Consider the following 27166-nt stretch of genomic DNA (forward strand, 5'->3'; position numbering starts at 1 on the left):
ATGGGTGCCAATGAATCAGCGGCTGGAGACGATATCATTAACCAAGAGGCCCATCACTGGTACACCAAATTTATGAAAGAGTGTCCATCAGGTCAGCTGAGCCTGCATGAATTCAAAGCACTTCTGGGTCTGCATGGTTTGAATCCACAGGCAAATCATTATGTCGATCAAGTGTTCAATACTTTTGACTTGAACAAGGTAAGTCTAAATTTATTAATGGCTTTTGTACTTAGCAACAGAAGCCAACTCTGAATCATAATCTAAAAGTAGAGCTTTGCTTTGAAATGCTCACATAATTACCCTGAGTAGTTAATACTTTATTTAACCTGGTTGCATCTAAAAACCTGTTTATTTCTTGAATTGCCATATGTCAAATTGTATTTTTCAACTAGTTTGGTTTCTCTTGACTAGAATTCTTATATTACATTATTATTATTATTATTATTATTATTATTATTAGGTAATAACTATTATGAAACAAGTTTGAAAATTATATTATATTTAACTGGGTGAAAATTATATTCACCCAGTTAACCATTATCTCAATTACTGGCAGTTACTAGCAAAGGGTTCGATCCATAGTGAAACTTAGAGTAGATTTTTTTAAATGCTTTCATACTTAGAGAGTACCCTGAATGAGTCTACCATAAGTATGAAACCAACCCATACTTTAAAGCTCTTCTAAATATGTAAGAATATATTATCAGAACTCTAAACCTCAGAGGTAGAATGAGAATATGAATTGTTATTTTCCACAGCAATCAATCAACTGAAGTATTGTGTAAGTATCACATGGCCGCTCAAAGCCAACTCCTGTGCCATTAAAATTAATCAAAGCTCCACTATCGCCTCGCAACAGTCTTTCTCAACCTGGGGTCCCCTCAAATGGGTTTCCAGCCTGCCTGGCCATTTTAGAGTTTTCATTCAACCTATGAGGATAGTACAAAGTTTGAGAAACTTGGCTAACATACAGAAGCAGTATTGTTTAGTGCTTTACATGTAACATGGCAATATAAGAGTGATGGTGTAAACTGGTAATCTAGGTAATCTACAACAGCAGGGAATTGGATTGGATGGCTGTCTTGGCCCCTTCCAACTCTACTATTCTATGATTCTGTGATCTGAAGACATCTTTTTAATGGTTGAGATTCATTCCCACTGTCAAATTAGTGCCATCTTCTACAATGGATAAGGAACACCGATCTTCCAGCTTTGGTTAAACTACAATTCTCATCATCCTTGCTTGCATAGCAAGTGGTAAGGGATTATAGGAGTTGCAGTCCAAAAATGAATCGTTCATACATTCCCCATCCATATTCTATAAGATTATCACATTTATAGCATGTTATTAAACCATGAGTGTTACTGAACAAGTACATTTTCACAACCATCTGGTATGTGTGTATGCATGTACTGACTGTAAGCTTTCTTTTCAAGTATTGCACTGTGCTTTATTCCAAATGTAAAAATATTAAATAGAAAATATAATACTCAAACACCACTGGCTCAAAGTTCAAAACAGTTTACCAAGATAGTATATCACTAGACCTGCCTTCTACATAAAGATTTGTATCACACACATCAACAAAAACCACACACCACTATTTATATATGATATAACATGTACCTGTTAAAATCATGACATGTACCCGTTAAAATCACAAGTCACATCTTCCTGTACATATTTCTACAGTAATGATACATACAATCTGGGGGATCTAGGTTCAAGTCCCCATTCAGCCGTGGAACTAACCTAGTGTCTTTGCAGCAGTCACAGCCCAATCTACATCACAGGGTTGTTTTGGGGATAAGATTGAGAGCAGGAGGAGAATTATGGAAGCCATGATGTTTACTGGCTGACTTTAGGGCAGTCACTGACTCTCAAATCTAATTCACAGGGCTGACATGAGAATAAATCAAAGAGTATTATGAAGGCACCCTTGGGTTCCTTGCAGGAAAAAAGATGAGAATGGGAAATAAATGTAATAAACAAAGAAGTATATATGAATAAGAGTTAAAGAGAAATGTAATGATATGTAATGGCAGTCTTGCTATCATATAAAAATGAGTGGGATCTGCAACAAAATGTCGCATTCTGGAATGCTGTTGCCCAGGGTTCCAGCCACTCCATTCCATTCTCTTACCTCTTCCCTTAGTCTATTGTTTCCACTAACAATGAGTCAGTATGGTTACTGAACATGTTCAGTCCTCATCGTACTGGGTTTTTTTTTTTTTTTTTTTTTTGGATTCCACCCCTCACACACTTCAGGAGTTTTCCAAGCCTGGTGATACTTCTGCCCGCCCTTGTGTGTGATGCCATTTTGTCTTCACAGGCATTGGTACTCACAAGTGGCATACTGAAAACAGAGGAAAAGATATACAGAAGTGCAAATGGAAACAAAAAATAACTAAAGGATGAACTATTCATGTTTTCTGTCTAAACAAATATAGGATTGTGTCCTAAACTATGCAGTAGCCTAGCCATTAATTTTCCAATGCTGAACAGTTTAAACAAGAAACTATTGGAAGTCGTGAAACCAAAATACTGGATGAAAAATGTAAGAATTTTATATAATGTTCTAATTCTTTCTGAATTACACATGGCACACAAGCTTATGGTACACTTTCACCTTTTAAAATGGTTTAGAAGATTTCAAGAGTGAGTCATCATAGCAGGCATTCCAGTTTGGGGTAATCCACTTATCAACACTTTATGGATGTCCAAAAAGGTATTTCAGCTCAATCATAACTAAAGAAGCACCAATTACTTCTCCCTCTATCTAAATTCAATAGAAATGCAATTGAAATTGAGATTTTTAAAAAATCAAACAACATGTAAGTGGAAAAATTCAAGATAAGAGTACAACCAAAGTGCCCATTTAGTTACCACTTAATAAAAATCCACTCCAACAGATTTCAAGAGGACTGGATTAGGTAACCATGGAATCATTTCCTTTTTTAGAAAGTGGTGTTTTTCCCCCTCATTTTAATTCCAAAGAAGTGAACAGCAAAAGCATTTGGCTAGAGCATTCAACTGAGAACTCTAATAGCAAAGGGCATGTTCAGAAAGCTGTGAAGTCCTTAGTCAAATTTAATCTCAGACAGGAATTCACTTGACAGGCCTAGGTGGGTTATTCTCAGGGAGATACATTTGCATATAATGCTCTTGCTGCAAAATTCTAGGATAAAAACATGGAAGTGTGGTTTCCAGTTTTAAACAGGAAAACAAACCAAGCTGAAATGTGGAAGTCTTGCAACACACCATTGCTTCTCCTCATGGTTTCATGGAGAGCAGGCATGCCATGCTTCACCATCGGTATTGGGTTCAGTCATAATGACAATCCATTCCCCCACAGTTTCCATCATGGCTTGTTGTTACATGTGAACCCACCCTCGGTCTCCATAGTTTGTAACAGGGAGAATACTGGTTTTACTTTACAGTAAGGGGTGAGAACCTCTTCTACCCTGGTGGCCAAATTTCATTTTGGAGATGGGATGATTCCAGTGGCAGGTGGAATCAAAGGCAAAGGCTCAGGGGCAGGCCAAAGAGGTACATGTACAATTGCCCCAAATACCAGTATATTTTAGTTTTGAAAACTCCTACTTTCTGTAAATAAACCCTAAGACATGCATTTGAACCTTTCAGAATGGGAGGAAAGTGCACAAAAACCAGGAAACTGCAAAACAATGGTTGGGGGAAGGGGGCATGGCCTTCTAGGAAACTGTAAAAGTCCAGTTCTGCACCCAAGCTGTGCAGGATTGTTGTGAAGACTGCTCAGGTAATCAAAGATGGAGGCAAACAAACAAGGAGCAGATATGATCAAGGCATAGCAGGACCAGAAGCAAAGAGAGCATTAGAAACAAGTGAAGGTCAGATAGCCAGCATGGCCTGGCAGTTCCAGAAATGAAGGTAGAACCAGGGCAGGCAAAGTCAGATATCTAGCAAGGCACTGCAGATGAAGGCAGGGCAAGAAACAGGCAAGCAACCAGTACTGGCCACAGAACCAGTGGCAAAGGCAAGGCAAAGATCATACACCACCAAGGTGTGGCAGGAACAGAAGCAGAGGCAAAGTAAGGGACCTGGCAAGGCATGGCCAGGAACAGGCAGGAGTGAAGACAAGACTGGGGACAAGACAAGACTGGAGGCATGTTCAATCATGCAAAGTGACCGCCGCAAAAACTAACTGAATAGCATGTGGAAGCCTTTTCTAAGGCTTTCAAGAGCTCTGGGATGCTCTGCATGATCACAGAGGCTCCAGTCCTTGAAAGTATCTACAGGATCTTGGTTCTGCAGGGATTTTCATGGTGAATAATTCTGCCTTCTGCAAGCAGCAGGCTATCCAGTGTCTTTCACCCTGAGGGCTGAATCTGCTGGGGGCTACATTTTAGTGATGGGTGAGGATGAATGCAGAAGAGGGCAAGCCAAAGGCAAAACAGGTGGGGCCAAAATGCCAAAATACCAAACACCAGCACCAAACACCTTAAGAAAACTAAGATCATGGCATCCGGTCCTATCATTTCCTGGCAAACAGATGGGGAAGAAATGGAGGTAGTGACAGATTTTATTTTCCTGGGCTCCAAGATCACCGCAGATGGGGACTGCAGCCAAGAAATTAAAAGACGCCTGCTCCTGGGGAGGAAAGCTATGGCAAATCTAGACAGCATACTAAAAAGCAGAGACAGGTCAGACACGACTTCGCGACTAACTACAACAACCGGCCCAAAATCTGCCCCTGATATAGAGGTTCTACCCTTCAATTTATGGGGAGTATTTTGAGCACTTTGGAAATGAGGAAAAGAATGGGAAAAACTAGCATTTGATTCCTTCCAATGCTCATGGGCCCATTTGACTGTGAACTGGGAAGAACTCAGCTCTTTTCTGCACATAGTTCACCCATGGCTTCTCATGTCATTTCTACCAAAACTCCCAGTAGAAGACATGGTTAAAAATGGTACCATGGCTTTCTCTTTTCCTGTCTTCCATTGTTCCTCTTTTCCCTTTCTCAGAACCAAGCTCAGAACCAAGATGTGATATTAAATGTGTTGTTGCACTATGCATTTATGTAGGTGCGAGGGCTTTTTAATGCAAATTTTAAAAATGTAAATTTCAGCTGATAATTAACAGGACCAGAGCAAACATGAGGAAGCTCTTACTGAGGAAAACTGTTGTAACCTCAAGGAAAATTTTATTTTCAGTGTTTTTACCATTAAAATAGAGCAGAGTTTACCTGTCATTAAACAATATTAAATAATGCATTATTAAAGTATGAATATTAAAGTGTCCTAATTCTATAGCATTGATAATTAATAAGCAGACAGTACATAAGCACATGAGCATTACTTATAAAAGAGGGGAAACAGCTATCGCACTGTTTGGAATTCTCCTGTGGTACCAATGGAGAATGTTTTTCCCAAAGCCAAAAGCATCTTCAGTTTCTGAGGAAATTCCCCTTCCATGCATACCACCATCCTAATAATTATTAGCTCCCTGAGTGAGGTGATTTGGCTATTTAAAATCCTGCTTGAAAAATGCAAAGACACATAGAATGTCATGTGTAGTTTGGCCCCCAATGTGGCAACATGCTTGCTTTCTCAGGATTCTGTTTACTATCTCCGGAAATGGCCTAACAACACCCTTGGTAATTAACTATGGTGTACTGTGCTCCTCAGCAAATTCTACCACAGCTGTGTTTAGTTAAGCAGTCTGCATGGTCTGCTTATTTTCATACTCCCTGATCTTAATTCTTTTTCTTATACTTCTTTTTGTTTAAAAATGTTGTATTCATTCTTGGTACAGTAGCTTTGTTTTAAATCTGCATACAGCTCCTGATGCTTGTTGATATGCTTTGCAGGGTGTTGAGTTCCTTGGGAACCTGGGAATTGACAGATCAGGCTGATTTCATCAGTGTCTACTGCATAATTTCAATCTCCAATCTGTTCTGTCCTCTTTCAGCAATGATCTCTCTCCCTCCATCCCTCGCTCCCTCCCTCCCTCTCTCTCTCTCTGTATGTGTGTGTACACACAATCTGCATTTAAATAGTTGTCTAAATATAGTTTTCAATACATTTTCTATCAAAATATGCAATGGTATACAAATCAACTAAGTTCAATGGGACTTACTCCCAGGTAAATATATTTAGTACTGCAGAATGAATGCATTTTCACTCAAATCATAGAATTGGAAGGGCCCTGTTAAGTCCATTGAATCTAATCCCTTGCTTGATGCAGGCCCTGAAGTTAAAGTTAGTAAGGCTTTTTAAATCTTGCTGATACCCTGAACTGAGAACTGCATTGCAAAATTAAGAGAAGTGAGAAATGTGAAGGCTATCTTTGCATAGGTGTGCTTGAGAACACAAAGGGGGGGTGCAGGATCAGACCAAGGGCCATCTGCTCTAGCATTCTGTTCACACAAGGCCCAACCACGTGCCCACAGGATCCCACAAGCAGGAGATGTGTGCAAAAGCACCCTCCTGCCCCAGTTCCCCAGCAACTGTCTTGCATAGACCCTCTGGCTCCAAATAAAGAGAACCCAGTGCTACTCATCAGGAGGCATTGCTATAAGATGTTTGTAGAACAAACAAAAATGGAAGAAGTAGTAGGAAAACACAAGGAGGGTCCATTTGAAAATTATGTGTTGTTTGGACACATCCATCATAACATGTTGTGAATGGGCAGGGCAATTGCACAATAATATTTTCATCTGGAACCACCCTAGGAGGTACAGATCAGGAAAAGAAATTAGAATATCCCATTTCAACCACGGACGTAGGTTGTATCTGAGTTTCTTCATGTGATAATGTCTGTGAAGTGCTCTAAGCACAGTGGAAAACACCTTTCGCTTCACCCAGTCAAGAGTTTGGTCAGTCCAACCATTTTTCAGCTAATGATGATCAATATCACCATGTGAACAAAAAAACCGAACTATGTCTGCTGACCTTGGTCCCTAGCAGGGAAGTACCTCTGTAGATGGGAGCCTGCAGTACCTCCAGCAAGCTTTTGAAGGCTTTTGGCCAACACAACCTCTAAGAGTCACTTCCCCAGTATGTCTGCTTTCTCACTGCTATTGTCACCAGCTACTTTCTTCATCGTCTTTTTTAGCACTGCACTTGCTCGCTCACTTGACAGGCAAGAGAACCAGTAAGTAGACAGTGGCTGTCCCTTTTCACTACCAGCATCGACTAGGCCAGAGTGAGGCAAACAAGCAAACTGCTACTGAAGATGGAAACTGAACCTGGAAACAGTTTCTGTTTGCTAAGTTATGAATCTGGAAACGTGTGGTTGTAGAAGCAGGCAAGGTTACACAGACTGTGTGCAGTGCATTAAAGCTAAGTGATTCTCTGCCTTAATCATTTGAAGAATGCATGGATAGGGCTACAATGAGGTTAATTTGCTAACAAATGGAAAAGAAGGTGGGCCTTTAGTGCAAATGCTAAACCAGCTTTTCTAACCTGTCTGGTCACTGAGATCATCACCTATGGTCCAGTTGAAAGCCACCCAGAGTAGGTCCTTCGGTGTGGTATCTCCCTGTCTGAGTAACTCCCTGGGATGTTCTACATGCAGAATTTCACCAGCTGCTTTACAGAGAATTCTTCTATTTTTACTGTGAGAGGAACAGTGTATCCTTTGCATCTCCTCCCACCAGGGAATTTATCTGCTTTTCTCTATAACCTAATAGCAAAGGGTGATGTTGAGATATAGTGGCAGCACAGCAGTTTTGTGACAATACACAAGGCCTTTACTTCGGGTTTGAGATTTAATAGCTCATTATCCTGATTCTAAAGAAAAGCTGCAAAAATGGCTGGAAAACTTGGGATTAGACCGAAAGTTTTATGAAACTGAAAGTCAAACTCTTCTCAGACTAGAATGTAAGCAAAAAAGTGAGGTAGAAGGAGAGGAAAATATGTGAAAATTGAAAGCTAGCTTGTAATTTTCAGTGTTCCATCAAAGTATTACACCACTGTTATTGTCTGGATTTTTAATAACAGATCAACATGGTTGCTGCATATTGTTGTTTTCACATGGAGACAACATCATGAGTCTAAGTACACAATCAAACTGGATAATGAGAGCTATCAATAAACAGGATTACAAAGGGGTGTAATATAAAACGACTTAGGGAATGCACACATTTGTGCACAGGGAATTCTATTAATGGCTGTAAATCTGATTCCTCTACCCCACCCTATAACTTGTACCTCTCACAGTTAAAGAGTTGCTTTCATACTGCTGTGATAGCTAATCATTCTAGTCATAGCCTAGGGCTACACTAAAGTCCTCTATGTTAAATGTTTCCCACTTATTTCTATCAATCCAAAGTCAGTTCCAGGGGACTGTGGAAGAAATGCTGTACTACAAAGGTCCAAGATTCAGTCTCTGGTATCTGGACCAGGTGATGGCAAAAAGCCTAAGATACTGAAAGCCCGTTGCCACTCAGAGGGAAAGAATATAGGAAAGCCATCAAGGAAATTATATAGCCAGGTTAGAGTCAGTGCAGCAAAGGGCATGTTCAGAAAGCTGTGCAGTGCAGCATAGGGCCACGACGTTGGTGGCCGGTTTGCAGGGGATGCCATATGAGGCGAGACTGAGGGAACTGGGTCTCTTCAGCCTGGAGAAGAGGAGACTCAGAGGGGATATGTTGGCGACATACAGGTATGTGAGGGGATGTCACACGGAGGTGGGGAGAGACCTATTCTCCCCTGCAGAGGAGGGCAGGATGCGCTCCAACGGAGCAAAGCTCAGGGAACCAAGGTTCAATTTGGATGCCAGGAAGTACTTCCTGACAGATAGGACCCTGAGGGTATGAAATGGGCTTCCATGGGAGGTGGTTGAGGCCCCATCGGTGAGGGTGTCCAAGGATAGGCTAGACATGCACATGGTGGAGTGGAGCTGGCCCAGGAAGCCCCTTCTGACTCGCTCTGTTTCTACGTTTCTATGAAATGCAGCCTGACCCATATATGGCAGCAGACCTGGTGCAAGCTCTCTTTGCTGTCTGAGATGGGAGAGGACACATCACCATCATCACTGCCACCACATCGCAACCTTTCCCACTACTCCCATATCACACTCCCACATCAGTGAAATGTTCAGCTATTAATTTAACTAGCTGGAGTCTTCCCCAAAAGTAATAGTTATTGAGTGGATTAAAATAAACTAAATAAATAAGTAAATGTTTTCTCAGAAGTAACTCTCACTTTGTTTAATGGGATTCGTTCCCAGGTTTGAGCCTCTTCCTGTCACCACTAGTAGAACTGTTTTGCCAATAAGTAAATTTTAAGAGTGCTTTATGTTCATTATATTCTGCTAATCCATACAATGACCCTGTAAGATCAGCTGGTGTTATTATCTTTGATGAATCACAGAACGAGGGGTAGACTGAGGATGAGAGAACAGTGGCTTGTCTAAGGTTTGAATCTGATGTTAGACTAATCAGAAGACTTTCCATTTTATCACTGACACATTTTCTCCGCAGCAGTTATGCTGCATAATTATCTGTTGGCATTTAGTACTCTCCTGGAAAGGACCAGTTTCAGAAAAGGAAAACTGTCAGATCACTGCATGGATGACAAGGAAAATGAAATAGACAATAAAAGTTAATTTGGAAAGTGTTAAGCTGCACTCAGAGAAACGAGAAAGCATCTTAATAGGACACTTTGGGAGCAACGGTGCTTTCCCTGTTTATTTCAATTAGCTCTGTGTTCCTTTGCTGTAATTATTTGAAGCCACTCTGGGGCAATTTCTGCTCAACTTACCTGCCGATTGCAATTAGAGGTGCTTAGTACAATATTCAGTGTTGTGTATGGCTCATAAACTCTACTGTCCAACACAAACGGTAAGAGCAACACCCAGCAACTTTCTGTGCTTACTTTTTCCATATGGCTCACTTCAGATGTCTCAACAGCATTGGCAATAATAGAAGGCACATAGAAATCAATTTGTGCTGAGGAAAATTACAAACACATAGCACCAAAGCTGTGCTAATTTGCATATAGTGTTTTGCTCAGTTAACTCGGTTATTAGACCAAACATTTATCTGCAGAAACATTTTGAATGCAGACGTTTCCTGCAAGATAATAAGAAGCAGTGCTGGGAAGTCTTATACTACATGTATGTAGGTTAATTAATGCCATTATACCAGGAAATTTAACGTTTCTGGTAAACACACAGGGTTTCACCAGTCCAGCTTGAAAGCTTTTTTTTTTTTTGCATTGTTTTATTCAGTTTATAGCACCTCAACATACCAGATGTCATCTAGGTGTCAGTTATGCTTAGAATCTCTTTCCCATCTAGAGCACAGCTGATTTTCAGTAGTAAGAAGGGCTAGCTCATTTCTTCTCTTCCCTTGGAACAAAACCAAACTAACCCAAACCAAACCAAGGGTATTAATCCAATGGGACTTCAACCTTGACTACTAAAGGCATAACATTTAATTTTATGGCACCCCTCTTATTTCATAAACAGAGAACCTATTTCCTATTTCATTCTGTTTTTATTGTTAGCTAACTGCATTGGGAGCAGAATTGGATCAGCAGTATAGAAAACTGTAAAATAAAATAGAATAGAAATAGCCATGTCTTCTCACTTTTCCCTTTTACACATTCTCTGGCAGAGCTGTCAGGCCACTAAAAGATAAATAAAAGCAGAAATTCAGCAGTGTATGTTGTAAGTTCTAGGTGGACAGCAGCTGTTTTTTCTCACATCATTCAGTGCATTGATTGTACTTTGAAAAGGAAGGAAGAAATTGTTATTTTCCTGCTTTTGTATTTCCAGGACTGAAGAAAGTTTGACTCGTAGAATTTTGGTCTCTGAGGCTGTTACAAGTGCATGAAAAACAAGGGAACAACCTACTTTTGCTTTCATTCTTGTCCTTGTCCTTGTACTTCCATAAGAACCGCAGGAGGCGGAGAGAGGGGGAGAGTCAGCTTTGTCTCACCACTGCTGCATTGACTCAGGGTAGAGGAAGAGAGAAGAAAGCAGTGATTTGTGCGTGCGTGTGCGTGCGTGTGCGTTTATGTGATTTTAAAAATTGCAATCTGAACACCATAACAAATGATGTAACTTCTTGACACAATCACTGTTTATCAAACAACAATGTATTACAGCTCCTGTTTGTGTGACTTCTGAGTTAAGGCAAGACTGCTAATGTTGCCTGTCCAAATGTAGCTGTTTTGCAGACACCTGTCAAATTTGATTTGGACAATCAAGCCACAGCTCCAGCAAGGGCTGGATCTAACTGCTACCTAGTCCTATTGCCACTGAGGTCTTGCTCAGGAGCTGCCATGCCCCTCCATCTGTATTTATTTATTATATTTACACCCTGCCTTTCTTCCTTTCAAGGGACGCAAGGCTGTTTACATAAGTCGCCGCCTCCTCTCAGTCTTATCCTCACACCAATAATCCTGTGAGGTAGGTTGGGCTGAGAGTCTCTAACTGGCCCAAAGTCACTTAGTGAGCTCCATGGCTGAGTGGGGACTAGGAACCAGATCTCCTGAGTTCCAGTCATGGACTCTTAACCACTGCACTGTATAATTTACATTTCCTAGTTTATGAAAATCAACTTTCCATGAATTGATGTTATTCCTAACAATGAAGACAGGCATAACTAAAAACAAGCAAACAAACAAACCCCAGTGAATCCCAATCCCAACTTTGTATGTGTGTGTGAGAGAAAATGTATGAATAGGTATATGTGTCCATCCAGCCCAAAGGATTCCATGGGTGCCAATCTGCCTCCCCACCCTAACATTTTTGACTTGAAATATAAATATATTGACAGTGCCAACAAAGTAGTCCACCGGCTTAAAAAAGTCAATATTAAATTCATGAAGGCTACAAGCCTATATTAACTTAACTGGGAATAAACTCCACAGAACACAGTGGGACTTTCTTTTGAGTAGACATGCATGGAATTGCACTGGGGAAAATAATGTTTTCCAAATGCAACGTTCCAACAAGAAGTGTCTGCTAATTGTTGTTTCTGCAAAAGCAACATTTGTCTCTTGTGAGACATTTTCCGTGTAACTGAGAGGATGAAGATTGAATGCCAATGTCCCCTCGATGCAATGCTATTGGCAGACCTCCTTTTCTTCCACTCTGTGTGTTCATTTCTGAAAAGAAAGCGAGTTTAGCAATAAAATGGATAATTGAACTGTGTGGGTACTACCCATTAGAAGCACTATTTGCCTTAGTGGCACAGAAAATTCAAATGAAGGGTATAGAATGTTGCAATTCCAGATGTTAATTGGCATTATAGCCATATCAGTTGCAAATTAAAGTGCAAAGTAGGAAGGAAACAGTGAAAATGCTGCGTATTTCTCCAGGCATGGAACACACTGCATATAAATTGTTTCCTTCTAAAAGGGGAGGGTACAGGGTGTGGCACTATAAATGGTCATTTGTTTTGTTTAGGTATGTTGGTATGTCTGGACAAAATTTGGAAGCTCTCTTGTGCAAATCCTCTTCAGATATTCAGTGTGGCTAAAATCAAAGCAGATAGATGGAAGTAGCATCGTGACAGCAGCCTCCCTCCGCCCAATTTAGACATGATCATTAGAACATGAGAAATTTTGTAGTTTTTAAAGTAAAAATATTTTTAGAAAATTTCATAGATTTAAAATATTAAAGATTGGAAAATCTGTTAAAACTGTTAAAGCATATAGAATTTAAAATGTGAAATATCTTGTTCGATAACACCAGCTTCAGCCACAAAGAGAAATTTGTTGCAGAATGACTTAAAAGCTCAGCCAAGACCAGTCAGGAACAAGGCCAAATCTGCACAGGTATTCCACAGCAAGCAATGCTGCATCTCATCTTTTACACTGATACCAGGTTTCAGCTGCTAAACATAATGATAAACAAAGCTTTCATAAACTTTCTCCTTTGGAGGCTCCATTCAACTGCTAACACAGAGGTTTTCATGACAGTTATTCTGCCAAAGTGTTTTCTTCATGAAGGGACCAAGGTCTAGTATGTGTTGCATTATGTTGCATAAAAGTGCAGGCTCCTCATTTCTTTGTAGGAGACAAGAAAGATGAGATAAAACAGCCCATGAAGTGTATTAATGTAACTGGATTGGCTATGGAATGCAGGCACTGATTGTCCATTGATATTCCTTCACTGGAGTTTGGCCTTGCTCATGATAAGTCCTAGTTTAGCTTTGAAGTGGGACTGCAGCCAACTCCTATTTGTGGCTAAAGCTGGAGTTTCTTACCAAAATGTCTCCTATTCTAATATATATGAAATGTTATACATTTTATTTTTTAATCTCTAACAATTTGAAATCTATAAAATTTCTTAATACTTTTTACATTTTAAAACTATAAAGTTTATAAGCTGGATCTGCCACTAGTGGTCATTCTGCCTTTTGTTTTAGAACTATATCAGGCAGATTGCATTACCTGCATATTGGTTGATTCATAAGAACATGTGTCATGTGCCCCAGCAAAACATTCTCCTACACAGAGTATGGTAGGGAGCATGGAAATGCTGGATTCCTCCCTGTGTTTGGGCATTGCTGGACTCTAACTCTCATCTAAGATACACATTTTGGTGAAGAATGAGGTTTTGTCTTTTGAATGTTCTGGCAATGTTATTGTTTCTCCTGAAGCTCTGGAACAAAGAAGTGTTTAGTTATTTCAGGACTATTTCTTCAATGGTTTAGTAAATTCTAATCTTCAGAGTAAAGTGTCTCCTACCTCAAGATATCAGATTATATCAGGAGGATTTGACAATCCCACACAGTAGTTGTAAGACATTTTTTTCTATCTAAACTTGTATAGGATGGCACCTTAAACTAAAGTTGGCTGAAGCATGCAGGATTTGTATATCCTTTTTTCTATCTAAACATGCATAGGATTCTGCTTTTTAAAATTCATTCAAAAGACTTATGTATCAGTTGTCTATTTTGCTTCTCCCCTCAGTCTTCAGGTGGGAAGTGTACTTTTTATTTATTTATTTTAAGGTGTAACTTAAATATCTATTTGTTTAAATGTGTGCTCTCTTAATTTCTTGCAAAGAAAAGAAATTTTAAAAGACTTAGAAAACTGTTCTGGGTGTGGAAGTGATGTTGGTTTGTGCTACTAAGTTGAGCACTGCTTTCAAACTGGCAAAATCTATTTCCCCTCAGCTTGATCCTAGATATTTAATTATATGGCTGCATAAAATGCAAACACAGAGCTGTTCAAAAATTTTATGCTTGAAGAAGCGGCAGTGTAGGGTAAAGTCTCAGCCATCTCCTGATATCTCAGTCGTGGGGAAAGGGTATGACTATGGATGCCAGAGATAGTGGCAACAGATTCAAATGACTTTTTATTTCTTTAAATATGACCTGCAGATTTTGCAGGGGGAATGGCTTTCTCCAAGTCATTCAGAATCTGCAGAACTACAGATCAGTTTTGGGGAAGATTTGTGCTAATTTTCATGAACAAATGTGCTAATACACATTAGCTACTAAAGTTAACTTGCATCAACCAATGCGCATCAGTTCATTTTGTGCAAGTGCATTTAGCACTAATGCATATTAGCACAAGAAGAACACAATTCTGGTTTAAAGATGATTCTGTCAATAGGCAAACAGTGGGGAAAAGGTGCCTAGCAATCCATGAAACATAGGTGGAATGGATTTAACAAAAGCTGTGCATCCCTAGCAATGCCATGAGAGTAGGAGCACTGACTGCTAAAGGCTGTGATTATATTTGCTAGGTATGAGAAGCCATGGTAAAGCAAGCCATTTCACCTTGTCTTTATGGAGACAGGTTATATCAGGTTGGGTTGAACAATCTTGACAGTGAATTCTTAGGAGGATGCAGTATGAGATCAATTCAATGTGAAACTTTTTAGATGTTCTGTTAACCTGAATGTTGTAATTATGAAATCATTTGAAAATGTGAGTTGTCAACAGTGGGGTAGAATGAAAGATCAGCTTTCTTCCTTGCTTCTCATACTGGATGTTTCAATATTTATCTGCTTTAGTGCAAGCCTCTGTTACTCCCATGTTATATGTGATTTTGTTTCAACCATATGCTTAGAAATCTCTCTTTTTAAGGGTACAATGTGCTTCCACTCCCTGGGCCCAAGACTGACCCTTTGCACCTTCTATCTCCTCCTAAATCCTTCTGCTTTATAGTCTCTTCTGCTTCTTTGTGTATATCTTGTGCAGCCTAGTCTCTCTCTTTCTTCTCAGCCTGATATGAGGATAATACCAGGTCATAGATTTGCAGGTAGACCAAGAGACTCAGACTAAAAGTCTTCAGTGGCTCTGTGCTCTGTACCTTTTTTCTCCGCACAGAACTATGATGATCTTCACTCTATGCACTGAAAAGTGTGTGAAGGAGGATGGAGTCATGCCTATTGCCAGTGCCCCTAAACTCAGGGATTCAAGGTTTTACCTCCTATAGGATCTGTGCATGTACAGATGAGCTGGATACATAATCTGTAGCCTCAGATAATGCAATCAAAGTCTATATGTCTTACAACATATTATTTTCTCCTCGTATCTCTGTACTTTAGAGCCATGTCTTCATGGGTTACCACTTCAGCCCATGTAAGCTTAGAAAAGGTAGGAATGGGGGCATGTGAGGGCCTTCTGTTTAAAACCCCACATATTAGGAATGAGCGTTGTTGTATTTTCTATGCACTCACACATACTGTGGTTCCTTTTCTTGACCTTTTCCACCACCACGTAATGGCTGGGAGAACTACACAATGCTGAGAAGCAAAAAAAAAAAAAAAAATCAGCTTCTACTATGAGTGCACTTGCATGTGCAACAACTGCTCACCTTCTAGCATAATCTGTTCCATTCCCTTTCACCAGTGTCCTAGCTAAGGCGCTCAGCTGGAAATTACTCTGTGTCTCTCTCAAATTGCAGATGTCATACTGACACTTGACCTTCCCTGCCTCAAATTTTTAGTCCATCATTACAGATGGTATTAATAGTTCACATATGTGTCTCTCCAGGTTATTTTAAGCTACCACAGTCACTGTTAAAAGATATTTAGCATCTGTCCAGCAAATGAAGGTTACACCGCTAATATCAATAGTCAAGGAGATACTCGCTTTGCTCTGAAGCTTATAGAAACAAGTGAAATGGGAATCATGCAGCCCAGGTCTGATGGGATTTCTATTTGCCTGGCTGTCTCCTTGCACACATGCAGAGAGCTCATTTCCCAGCAGGGTAAAGTGTCAGGAATTTTCATCCAGGTGCTGTCCTGCCCTAGTTAAGAACAAGACTTGGACACATATTGTAGATGCATCTATTAAAGTGAACGCACTTGCAATTTCATTGTGTTCTTTTGGCAGAACTAATCATTTAGTGGCTCTTTTACCAAATTAGTGCCCTTCAGGTGTTTAGGATTTCAACTCCCATTGGGCCCAGTCACCAGAGTCAAAGACCAAAAATGCCTGGAACTGTAGTGTGAAAACACATTGACAACCTTTGCCTAGAGAAGGCTAATTCTCTAGGGCTTGCTCCCTCATAAGATGGAAGCCTCCGGACTCAAAAGCATCCGTATATGCAATGTCCTGCTTCCTGATGTTGGCAGGGCAGGCGGAGTGGCAGAAGTGATCTTTACCTCTCCATCCTCTGCTATTTTAGCCTGTCTAGTAAAGGCACCAGAGCAACCTATCTAGTGAAATGGGGAGGAAAGGAAGCCAGAAAAACTTCAGGATAACTTATATCCTGGTCTCACCATTCTCCTTCCCTCCCCACCCACTGGAACTGACTCTCTCCCCCCACCCCCTGCCATCTTCAGAGACCAGCTGGTGTGGTTCCTTCCATGCTGGCTGCAGGGGGGCAGGGGAGGGAGGCTGAACCTCTGACTTCCCTTCCTCTAGTTTGGGAGGAGGGAATCTTCGGTGTCTGAGAGATCAGTCCTGGGAAGCCTCTACAATATAATGGACATATTCAATTTGCCTTGCAACTAGAAAATACATAGTATCGGTTCACAAGGGGGACAGATTGTCTTTCAACGCCTCTCCTGGGCTAACTGCATACAAAGAAGATGCAAAGGACAAGAGTACTAAGATCATCTTCACCTTGCAGTTACAATGGAAAGCAGCAAGGGTCATCTCTTCTATGTACCTGCCAGGTGATCTGAGGTACCCAACCTGGTGATTGCTTGCCATGGCTTCCATAAGATGACTTCTGCCCTGCTCATTGTACAGCATGAGGATAACAGGCCTACCTTAGCCAAGGCATGCAATGATGCTGAGATGTAGGGCTAGCTCCAGGTTTTTGAGGGTCTTTGGGAAAGCCGCCTGAATGGAGTTTTCCTCAATGAGTCTACATTCTTGCCGCCATTAGCACAAGCTGCTCTTGCACCTCTTCCTCATTTATGCATTTATTGCATTTTTAGACCACCCAATTGCAGAAGCTCTCGCGCTGCTACTTGCTTCCTTCACAAGCAAAGATCCAATGAGCAAGCAGGCAGCAGCCTCTTTCTCACCACCATTGTCTGAGCCAGAATGTGAGGCAGGTGAACAAGAATGCCGTAGTCATGAAGAATCACGCCAGTGGGCCTTGTTGAAGTAGGCACCTTCAGCAGGTGCCCCCTGTGCCTGCCTCCCCCATCATTGTTCTTGTTGAGTTATGATTCAAGAGTCAGCATCCTTGCCTGTGTTGGCAGGATAAAGGACTGCCATCCTTAATGAATGCTTCTTCAGCCAAGGTGAAGTTCATCTCCTTTTACAAATGTGTGCAGACTTTTGCCCAATAACTTTTGAAAGCCTGGGAATGAGGGGATGTTGTTCCTGACTTTGCTGCCCTTCAGTCTTACCTCACCTCATCCCTTATAGAACCAACATAATGTAGGGAGAGTGAAGTGTATTCCTTCTGGAGCTTAGTCTGAACTTTCAGGGAGCTATCTATGGTGCTGAACTCTATCTCCCAAAGAGTTCTGGTGCCATGGATAGCTTCTTCAAAGTTCTGACTACAACCAGGCGTAGACGGAAGGAAGAATTAAACACCTTCTCTCAAAAGAGTGTTCCCTTAAAGACTATCTAAAAGTCAATGTGAATCAAATGAATACAAATTCACACTCATGCACTGCTTTGGCATTTGGATTTCGCCACCGTGATATGAACATTTTAAGATTATTATTTCTAAAAGGATCTCTGAAATGATTGCTGTGTGGATCCCCTTAAAGAATTATGGGGATTATCAACACTGTTCTAAATATAAAAGGATAACAGCCTGGTTAAGCTCCCGGTGCTTATTACCTAACCCTTGCATAATATCCTAATGCCTTCCACATCCCTTGTTTTTTTATGGGCACAACAGTCTCTGCTGCCTGAGTGCAAGGGCAGTGGACTTTGATGGTCTATGACTATAGAAACTAGACTGTTCTTACCCAATTGTACAATTTCATGTAGGGTTTTATTCCTATGGGAATTCTATGATACTGCAGTCATGTTCTCAACTGCAAAATTTGAAAATTGATGCAAATAATTCTTTCTGTTCTGTTCTTTTCAAAAAGCAAGAGGTTGATCCAATCCTGCATGTCAGTGTCCCCTTCTCCTTCCCACATGTAGAATTCTCTGCAACTGATACCATCTCTTTTTATCATGTGCTGGCCCCAAAATTCAAACAGCTTCACAACAAAGCTTTCTCGGGAGAACAAAATGGGAGATGCTCAGTTTCTCTCCCTACAAAATAATTTTACCGCATCTCTCCAAATATACTCAAAAGAAAAAATCCATTTTTGGGGTGTGTGTGAAATGGCTGATAAATCATCCTTGGTACTTTGTGGTAGCCCTGCTTTCCCACAGAAGGAACTCTTCAACTTCCTTGGAAGGTGTTAGAAGTTTTTTCTCATAGGTTGCTTACCCTCATGTGCCCACAGTTTTCCTTGGACAGCAAAGGTACCCCATCTTGTTCTGGTCCTGCCTAGCCTTAAGAAGCATATAGTCTTACTTGCTAGTAGAAGGTTCCTTCTCAGCCCATTCTACAGCTATTGATGTAAGCAACCAACTGGCACGGGTCAACTCACAGGAAGATTCTTCTAGCAATACCGCTGGGAGAGGTCATCAGGAGCTGTGGGCTGTGGAATCATCAGTACGCTGATGATACCCAGCTCTACCTCTCGTTTTCCACCAATCCAGGTGAGGCAGTGGCTGTGCTGACCCAGTGCCTGGCCAAGGTAATGGGCTGGATGAGGGCCAATAAACTGAAGCTCAATCCAGACAAGACGGAGGTCCTGTTGGTGGGCAGATCGGGCTTCAGGGAGGGTGGATTGAACCTAGTCCTGAATGGGGTTGCACTCCCTCTTAGGGACAAGGTTCGCAGCTTGGGAGTGCTCCTCAACCCAGAGCTTTCACTGGAAGCTCAGGTGACAGCGGTGGCGAGGAGCGCTTTCTTTCAGCTTCGACTGATCCATCAGCTGCACCCCTACCTGGAGTATGACTGCCTGGCAACAGTGACACACGCGTTGGTGACTTGCCGACTTGACTTCTGTAACACGCTCTACGTGGGGCTACCCTTGAAGATGGTCTGGATACTTCAATTGGTTCAAATTAGAACTGCCAGGTTGCTGATGGGGACTGGGCGTTATGTTTACATGACTCCAGTCCTCCGTCAGCTTCACTGGCTTCCCATTGAAGTCCGGGCCCAATTCAAGGTGTTGGTGATGACCTATAAAGCCCTAAACAGCTTGGGTCCTGGTTACCTGAAGGAGCGCTTACGTCCATATATGCCTGCCCGTCCCTTGAGAACTGCGGGAGAGGCCCTTCTCCGGGAACCCTCCGTGAAGGAAATTAGGAAGGTGAGTACTTGGAAGAGGGCTTTCTCTGAGGTGGCGCCCAATCTATGGAATGCGCTCCCCGGAGAGGTCCACCTGGCGCCGTCATTATTTGTTTTTCAGTGCCAGGCGAAGACCTTTTTATTCAAATGTTATTTTAATTGTTAATATTATTTATTCATTTTATTCTTTGGCCAGGGCGACTTAATTTATCCTGTTAATTTATATTATTCTATTGAAGTTTATTTATGGTTGTGAGCCACCCCGAGGCTTTGGCGAATGGGGCAGCATAGAAGTCTCCTAAATAAGTAAGTAAGTAAATAAATAAAATACATTAAAGCTCAGATGCTCCATAAGGCACGACAGAATCAGGACAATGTGGGACATCTTTGCTTGTCCCAAACATTCCATCCTCCCCTCTCAGGCTCTGAACATGGAAGACCAAGGAGAACTGTGGGTGTATGGAAAGGAAGTTTTACAGTTTGTGATGTTACATGTCGTCCTCACTAATCACAGGACACATCAGTTAAGGCAACACCTTTAACTTCCAGTTTCCGGCCTTTTTGAATTTTGAGCCAACATGGAATAGCTTTAACTCTGTCTTAAACTGGCAGGATCTTTTGTTTTTCATAATTGATACAACCTTATATATATGCATGTTGTTTCATGTATTTTAGTTAGAGAGCCAGAATTTGAATTTGAATTTTGATGGGTATGATTTAAGTTTGCATTAACTTTCTATTAGCATGTTATCTAATATCTTCTATTAAATTAATTTCTAATTTAACTAATATCTAATATCTTCTATTTTTATTTGCTTTCTGATGGTCTGATGCTTATATATAAATTTATCTGATTAGATTTATCCTATTGCCACATAATAAGCAAACATAAATCAGACTGCATAAGAAAAATCCCTGAAAATAAAATCAGTCTGAAGGTGTAAGCATGTACGGCTTATTCAAGAAAAAGATGGTCAAATTTTCCTTCTCACTACACAGATCTCAATAGCTTGCTTTTATAGAAATGCAGCATGCTAACCTTGGCATTACTAATGCATTTTTACAGAATATTTGACAGACATTTTTGAATTCTTTGTCTTTGGCATCTCACCCTGTTGGTTTTGGCATTTGTTAATTTTCAACTTTTTTAAAAATTGTGCATCCTTGCAGCTGTGTTATGATATACCATCTTTCTGTTTCCCATTCTATAGATAATCTTAATGCTGCCAGTTCACAAGAAAGAGCGTGCCTTTATGCTTTGCATTTTCTATATTAGTTTTCCATGACTTGATAAGTTTGCCTTTTAAGATGCCCTAGGGCAGAGGTATGTTTTTCCTATGAAGGGCTATTGCCTCACAGGAAAAAGCACTTGCGAACCGCAGCCAATGATGGGTAGCATTCACAGCATTACAGGGCTCTTGTTCTTTCTTCTTGCCTGCCCATTTGAAATTATTTCACAGGTTACCCCAGGCCCACTCCAAGTCTAAGGGAATTTCAATGCAAGGTACTTTCCAAATAATCTTATATTTCTTTTGAATAGATGGCCCACATTTTAACATTATTGCTAGAATAAATGAAAGACTGCTCATGTTACAAATCTACATTTCTCTCCTTTCTTAGGATGGATTTATTGACTTTTTGGAGTTTATAGCTGCAATAAATCTGGTCATACGAGGGAAAATTGACCAAAAGCTGAAATGGTATTTTAAGCTATATGATGCTGATGGGAATGGAACTATTGACAAAAGAGAACTCGTAAGCATATTCTCGGTAAGGAAATTGTATATATTATCATATATATGCCATGAAGAATTCTATGGGAATTCAGTTATTTAAACATATCAGTGCTTTTGATTGGAATTTAATGACTGCTTCTATAATGATGTGGTATTTGTATTTATTATGTATGTGGCCCTGAGGTAATGGGGTGATAATATTGTCACTATTTTTCTTTCTTCAATGGATCAATGGGAAAGAAGAGCATAGGCCTAAACTGAGCTATTATCATCTCCCCTAATGGGGTATGAGAAAGAGTCAAAAGATGCAAGTAAAGATCTAAGAGCTAGTATCAATTAGCACCTGGCCTCTTTGTGGGGCTGACATGGTCCAGTTACCTGGCCGGGTCCACAGATCATACAAAGACTACGTCAAAAGTCCTCATGAAGCATTTTGATCTGTCCCCCGGAGATTTGGAGGGGGTGGAAGAAAGCTTGCAAAGAGGGTGAATGTTAACTGGGGCTGTTTTTTAAACTTACAATCAGGTGAGGTGGCTGAGATCTCCTTTATTTGTATTATTTTTGTTTCCCTTTAAAAAAGAGAAATTGGGGGTGGCTGTCTGTTTTTTTGGACAATGCCATGAAGGTGACACACTACCATTGCACAATTTGGTTCCCAGGGAGGAGCATAGTCACTCGGGCATTTTCAATGTGCATAGCATGGACCAAAGCTACTTGGTATTTTCAAATGGGTTTTTAAAGGAGAAGAACACAGGAATGCTCAGCTATCCCTTTGAATTGTAAATAGACAAGTCTCACCCTCTCCACAAGTGAATTATTTTCTGGCCCATTTCTATGAAGTTGTCAGAATTTTTCCATCCCACCTTCCCAGGTGAAAGAGAGAGCCAGTGTCCAGCTATCTCTGATACCTGCCTGGGCCCTTTCTAAAAAATAAACTGACCTGACTCTGAGCAGGACAAGTGAGCTGAAACAAGCCATCCATTTAATTTCTCACTAGGCCCCACCTTAGAGTCTGCAATATTTAACTATTTAAACCCAATTGCCCAGTGTTACTCAATGCATTGCCACTAAGATTATGACTCTCCAAATTGTTGCATTCCTGGATCTCTCTATTAGGGCAAGATTCCCACATTATGAGGGGTTCTGGTACCTATTCTGGTGTGCACACTGTTTGTTTTGGGAGCCAGCCAGGACAGACACCTTCTGGCTGGCTTATTGAGACTGAATATGCCCCAAAAAAATCTATAGGTCCAAGATCAGTCATTTGTGTGCGTGTGCATGAAAAATAGGCTCAGAGGATTGTGGATAGGACTGTAACAGCTGGACTGGGGAAGAGTACTTGGCAAAGTCCTTCCCTACAGCCTTTTTGCATGCAAAAATCACCCCTTAAGCAGATTTTCTCTGAGGAAGGGGTATGGAAATGCCCACCCACCCATGGGAGGACAGCAGTGAATGTAAATACATCCTTTCTCCATTCCAGCCACTGCAATCAGTCACAGTGCCTTGAGCTTAGTTTAAGTTCTTTTATTTAGTCTTGCATAGCAGCAGCCAGGAGCCTAATCAGTTAAAGGCTGCACACTTTTAATCTAGAGAATAAATGCTATGTTATTAACTGAACATCTCACTTGACACACTCTCCTATTTTCCTTGCATCTGATACGTCTCTCTGCCTTCACTGCATATTATTGGCTGAAGGGTGTGGAGTGGGCCAGAGTTACACTGAACAGTCCTGTCACATCAGGTGTTGTTAATACTGAATGTCACACCTCATATCTCAACCATGTGGTCTAATCTGGCCCACTGAAAGAGCCCAATCAAGCATTCAGAAAAGGCACATAATAAAAATCTGCTGGGATAATACTATACCACTTCTGATGTAGCTTTCTTCCTAATGTGCCAATTTACTGTGTGTGTGGTGCTTTGACATGAGATATTAAGACAATAAGATATGTTATGGCCCAACTTCATTTGAACATCTGCAATGCAAATATAAAAGGCACGTTACTGGAAACGTATGTTCTCTTTTTAAATTGTTCCTTCTACTTCCCATCCTTTCAGTGTGCATACACACCAATGTGATTCTCCAAGGTACATTATCTGTGCTGTGCTTAAGTTATGATACTCACTTCATTAGGGGGATTAAGTCAAGCATGATTTTATTTGTGATGAGAAAAGTTGCTTAAGCCTTCATACCATGAACATACAGCTGTATTAGATAATCCTGAATTTAAATAACACAGAACACTGCAGAAGACTCAAGTCCTTACACAGGATAAAAATGCAATGCAGTTGCATTTCAGAATAAATCGCATGAACTGATTGGACCTTGAATAATATGCAAATTAAATCCATAATCCTTTAGGCCCTGTCATACTAATTCAATTTCTAATTTCACTATTGGCAATCTTACTAGAAATCATATATTTACTCTCACCTCCATCCAAAACGCGTGCATCAATATGGTTAACTATCATTTATCTTTGCAATACAGAAAAGTTGACGTGTTTGCATTTTTATTTCTTCAGGCTATTCAAGCTATCAATGGCAACCAAGAGATGTCTCCTGAAGCCTTCACAAATATGGTATTCCAGAAGATAGATGTAAACAATGATGGTGAGGCTGTAGAAACCTTCAAATACTGTTTTTCCCACAAAGAGATTTGTTTAAGTTTTTATAAATGCACTTTGCTGATTAAGGCCACACATGGCTAGAAATATACTTACATCAGAGTCAGGCCTTTAGTTTGATCCAGTACTGCTCTTTTTCAGTTCTTACGTTGAAGTGCCTGGTTTACACTGGTCTATGTCTGCATAAGAACATGTCCATGTGAGTGCTGGCTAAAGTATGCACATGTGTGCTTGCTCCCTTGGCCAAGCCTGTCGTTTCGGCTGCAACGGCAGTGCCAAGTCCAGACCTGACCCATCTCTCTGTGTGGGGTAGACAGCCAGGAATACAAGGGCTGGGCAGAAAAGTATGCTTATTTCATCCGTCACATTCATATTTCAACTTGCCTCCATAGATTGCAGGCTGAAATAAAGGGATTCCTTTTTACCTTCACAACAAGTATGACAGGTACTTTAGACTGAAAGAAAATGGGCCTGTTCATATGATCACACAGAGGGATATATGCCACAAAAATTTAGGGAAAATGGCTTCATTCATATTTATATTATATTATTATATCATATCCCAATTTTCTTCCTGTAAGGAACCCAAAGTGGCGTACATGATCTTTGTCTTCCATTCCATTTAGCCTCACATCAAGAACAGTGTGTGATAGGTTAGGCTGAGAGTCAGTGACTGGTCCAAAGTCACTCAGTGAGCTTCATGGCCAAGTCGGGATTAGCGTTAGGGTTAGGGTTAGTGTTCAGATTAGAATGCAAAATCCCCTGAGTCCTAACCCAACTCTCACTAATACACCACACTGGCTCTCTTGTTGCATAATTATATGCATTGGTGTGGCTTGCCATGTCCTGTGAAGCCAGAGAGTGGCTAATGCTTAAAGGGTCAATGGGATCTGGGGGGGGGGGGGCACTCCTAAACTATGGCAATATGCCAGATTCACTGGGTTTGCAGAACACTGTAAGCTGTACCAGCAAATTATGTAACACAGACACCCCCCAACACATGAGGCAGGAGAAAAGCCATTGTGGTTCATTTCCCCCTCCATGGTCATGTGTCATTACAGCTGAGGACTAAACTATGCAGTCATGTCTATCTCTGGCTGTGTTATTTACTTATTTATTTATTAACCACCAATAAGCCTGAGAAAGCAAGGAATTCGATGGGATAAGAGGTAGGACAAGGTCTGCTTGCCTCTCAGAGATTTTTCCCCAACACATACACAGAGCTGTTTTTCATCCCACTGTAGCAAATAGAAGGCATCACGTTCATGCTGCATCAAAGAAGGATCACTGTGGCCTAAGTCTAACATTCTACCTACTCATTACACCACACTGGTTCTCTTTTTGGTCTGCCCTCTCAGCATGTATAGTGCAGGATTCAGACTTGCAGCAAACATATTCCCAAATCATTATTCATAAGCATTTTTTCTCAAAGTGAATGGAATGCTGAATGTAGTCAGGGTCCCTGCTTATGTGAAAAAACTCTATGTGCATGTGTACGTATGCATGTAGTAGAGTTCCTTCACCAGGTACCATGTTTATCTAATACAGAGGGGGTGTGACCCATGTTGCAACCTGTCACATGCTTTTTTTAGAGCATGGAGAAAGGTGAACTGAAACCCTGCCCCCCAGTCTTGGGAGATTCCAGAGCCAGAAAGTTGTAGTTACATAGACATGTAATGCAATGTGCCATCCAAAGTTCAGTAATCAAAGCAGACAGTCCTTGCACACCATCTATTTGACAAATTACTGTGATGTGTCCCTCTCAGACATTTAGCAGTATAAACATATAAGGTCTGCTTGCATTGGCTGCCAGTATGCCTCCAAGGGCTGGTTTTGACCCTTACATAGCTTGAGAAGACAACACTTGATGGAGAACGTCTCCCAACCACAATCAACCTGAACACTACCGTCATCCATTGCCTTCTCCAAATGCCAGTTCCAAGGGAGGCCTGAAAGGCAGCCGCAAGGGGGAGGGCTTCTCAGTGGCAGTCCTCCAACTATAGAATGGTCTTCCCACTGAGGGTCACTTGTCATCCTTTCAGTGTCAAGATTAGGCAGCCCCACATGACAAACCATTTAAAAACATCCAGATATATTTAATGGCTTCAGACTGTGCCCATTCTATGTATTACAGTCTACTATTTATCATATATTATTTTAGATGTTTTTACATTGTTTTTAAATTGTTTTCATATGCTGGAAATGTTTATGTATTTCAATGTACTGTCTGGTTTATGAACCATTGTAAACTCTTCAAAGAGACTGACCTACTGGGCACTATGCAAATGAAATGAATAATAACTATACTTTAATAATACTTATAATTTTTGATTATATTAATAATAAATAAATACCTTTAAATTTTCACCTAGGCATTGCCAAGTCTTAAGACTGCTTTATAAGGGTTGTAGTGATGAAACAGTATTTCCCCTTAATTCTGGCTGTTACTTAAGAAAGTTATTCATCTGCTTGGACACTAGAGAAAAGAAATTACAGAAAGGAAAGTAGGAAGGAAAACAGGAACTCTTTTATTTAGAAAAGCCATGTGTACGGGAGCACTGATTCCAAAGACGTCTGGGAGTGCCAGCATGGTGACCACTTATATCCACACAGAAACGTCAGTTATCAAGAGCACATGTACTTTCTTATTATGATTGCATACATAATGAGACTCAACACCAGCACTGCTGATAATATGTGTGTGACAGTTATTACGGGTGCAGATCTCTCAATTGGACAGGCAACAGGAACCTGTCGTTGCTAAAAATAGCTATACAAGGTATTGTGCTCTATGTCAGCTGAACTAGAAAACAGGGAATTGAAACTTTCTTCATCATAGTATTCCTCAGAGAAGAATTTGGAGCTGAAAGGTCTCATTTTTGGAATAGTTCAGTCTATGGTCACTTGTGCTGATTCCCAAATTCTTATGCTTTCATTCTAGGGGAACTGACTTTAGAAGAGTTCATCAATGGAGTGGAAAGTGATGAACAACTCCTGGAAATGATTTCAAAGAGCTTTGACCTTTCCAATGTTCTGAAAATTATACAAAGTGGGAGAAGACACAGTGTCTAA

At 40.7% G+C, this 27166-nt stretch overlaps 1 protein-coding gene across 1 annotated transcript; it reads left to right on the top strand.

Moving 5' to 3' along the window:
• Positions 1-27166, top strand: GUCA1C (guanylate cyclase activator 1C). Its single transcript, XM_044442354.1, has 4 exons — positions 1-198; positions 21352-21501; positions 23993-24080; positions 27036-27166. Exons 1-4 carry the CDS (start codon positions 1-3, stop codon positions 27164-27166), a joined length of 567 nt encoding a protein of 188 aa, XP_044298289.1.

Source organism: Varanus komodoensis, unplaced genomic scaffold, assembly GCF_004798865.1.
Source record: "Varanus komodoensis strain SLA01 unplaced genomic scaffold, ASM479886v1 scaffold4, whole genome shotgun sequence".
Classification (NCBI taxonomy): Eukaryota; Metazoa; Chordata; class Lepidosauria; order Squamata; family Varanidae; genus Varanus; species Varanus komodoensis.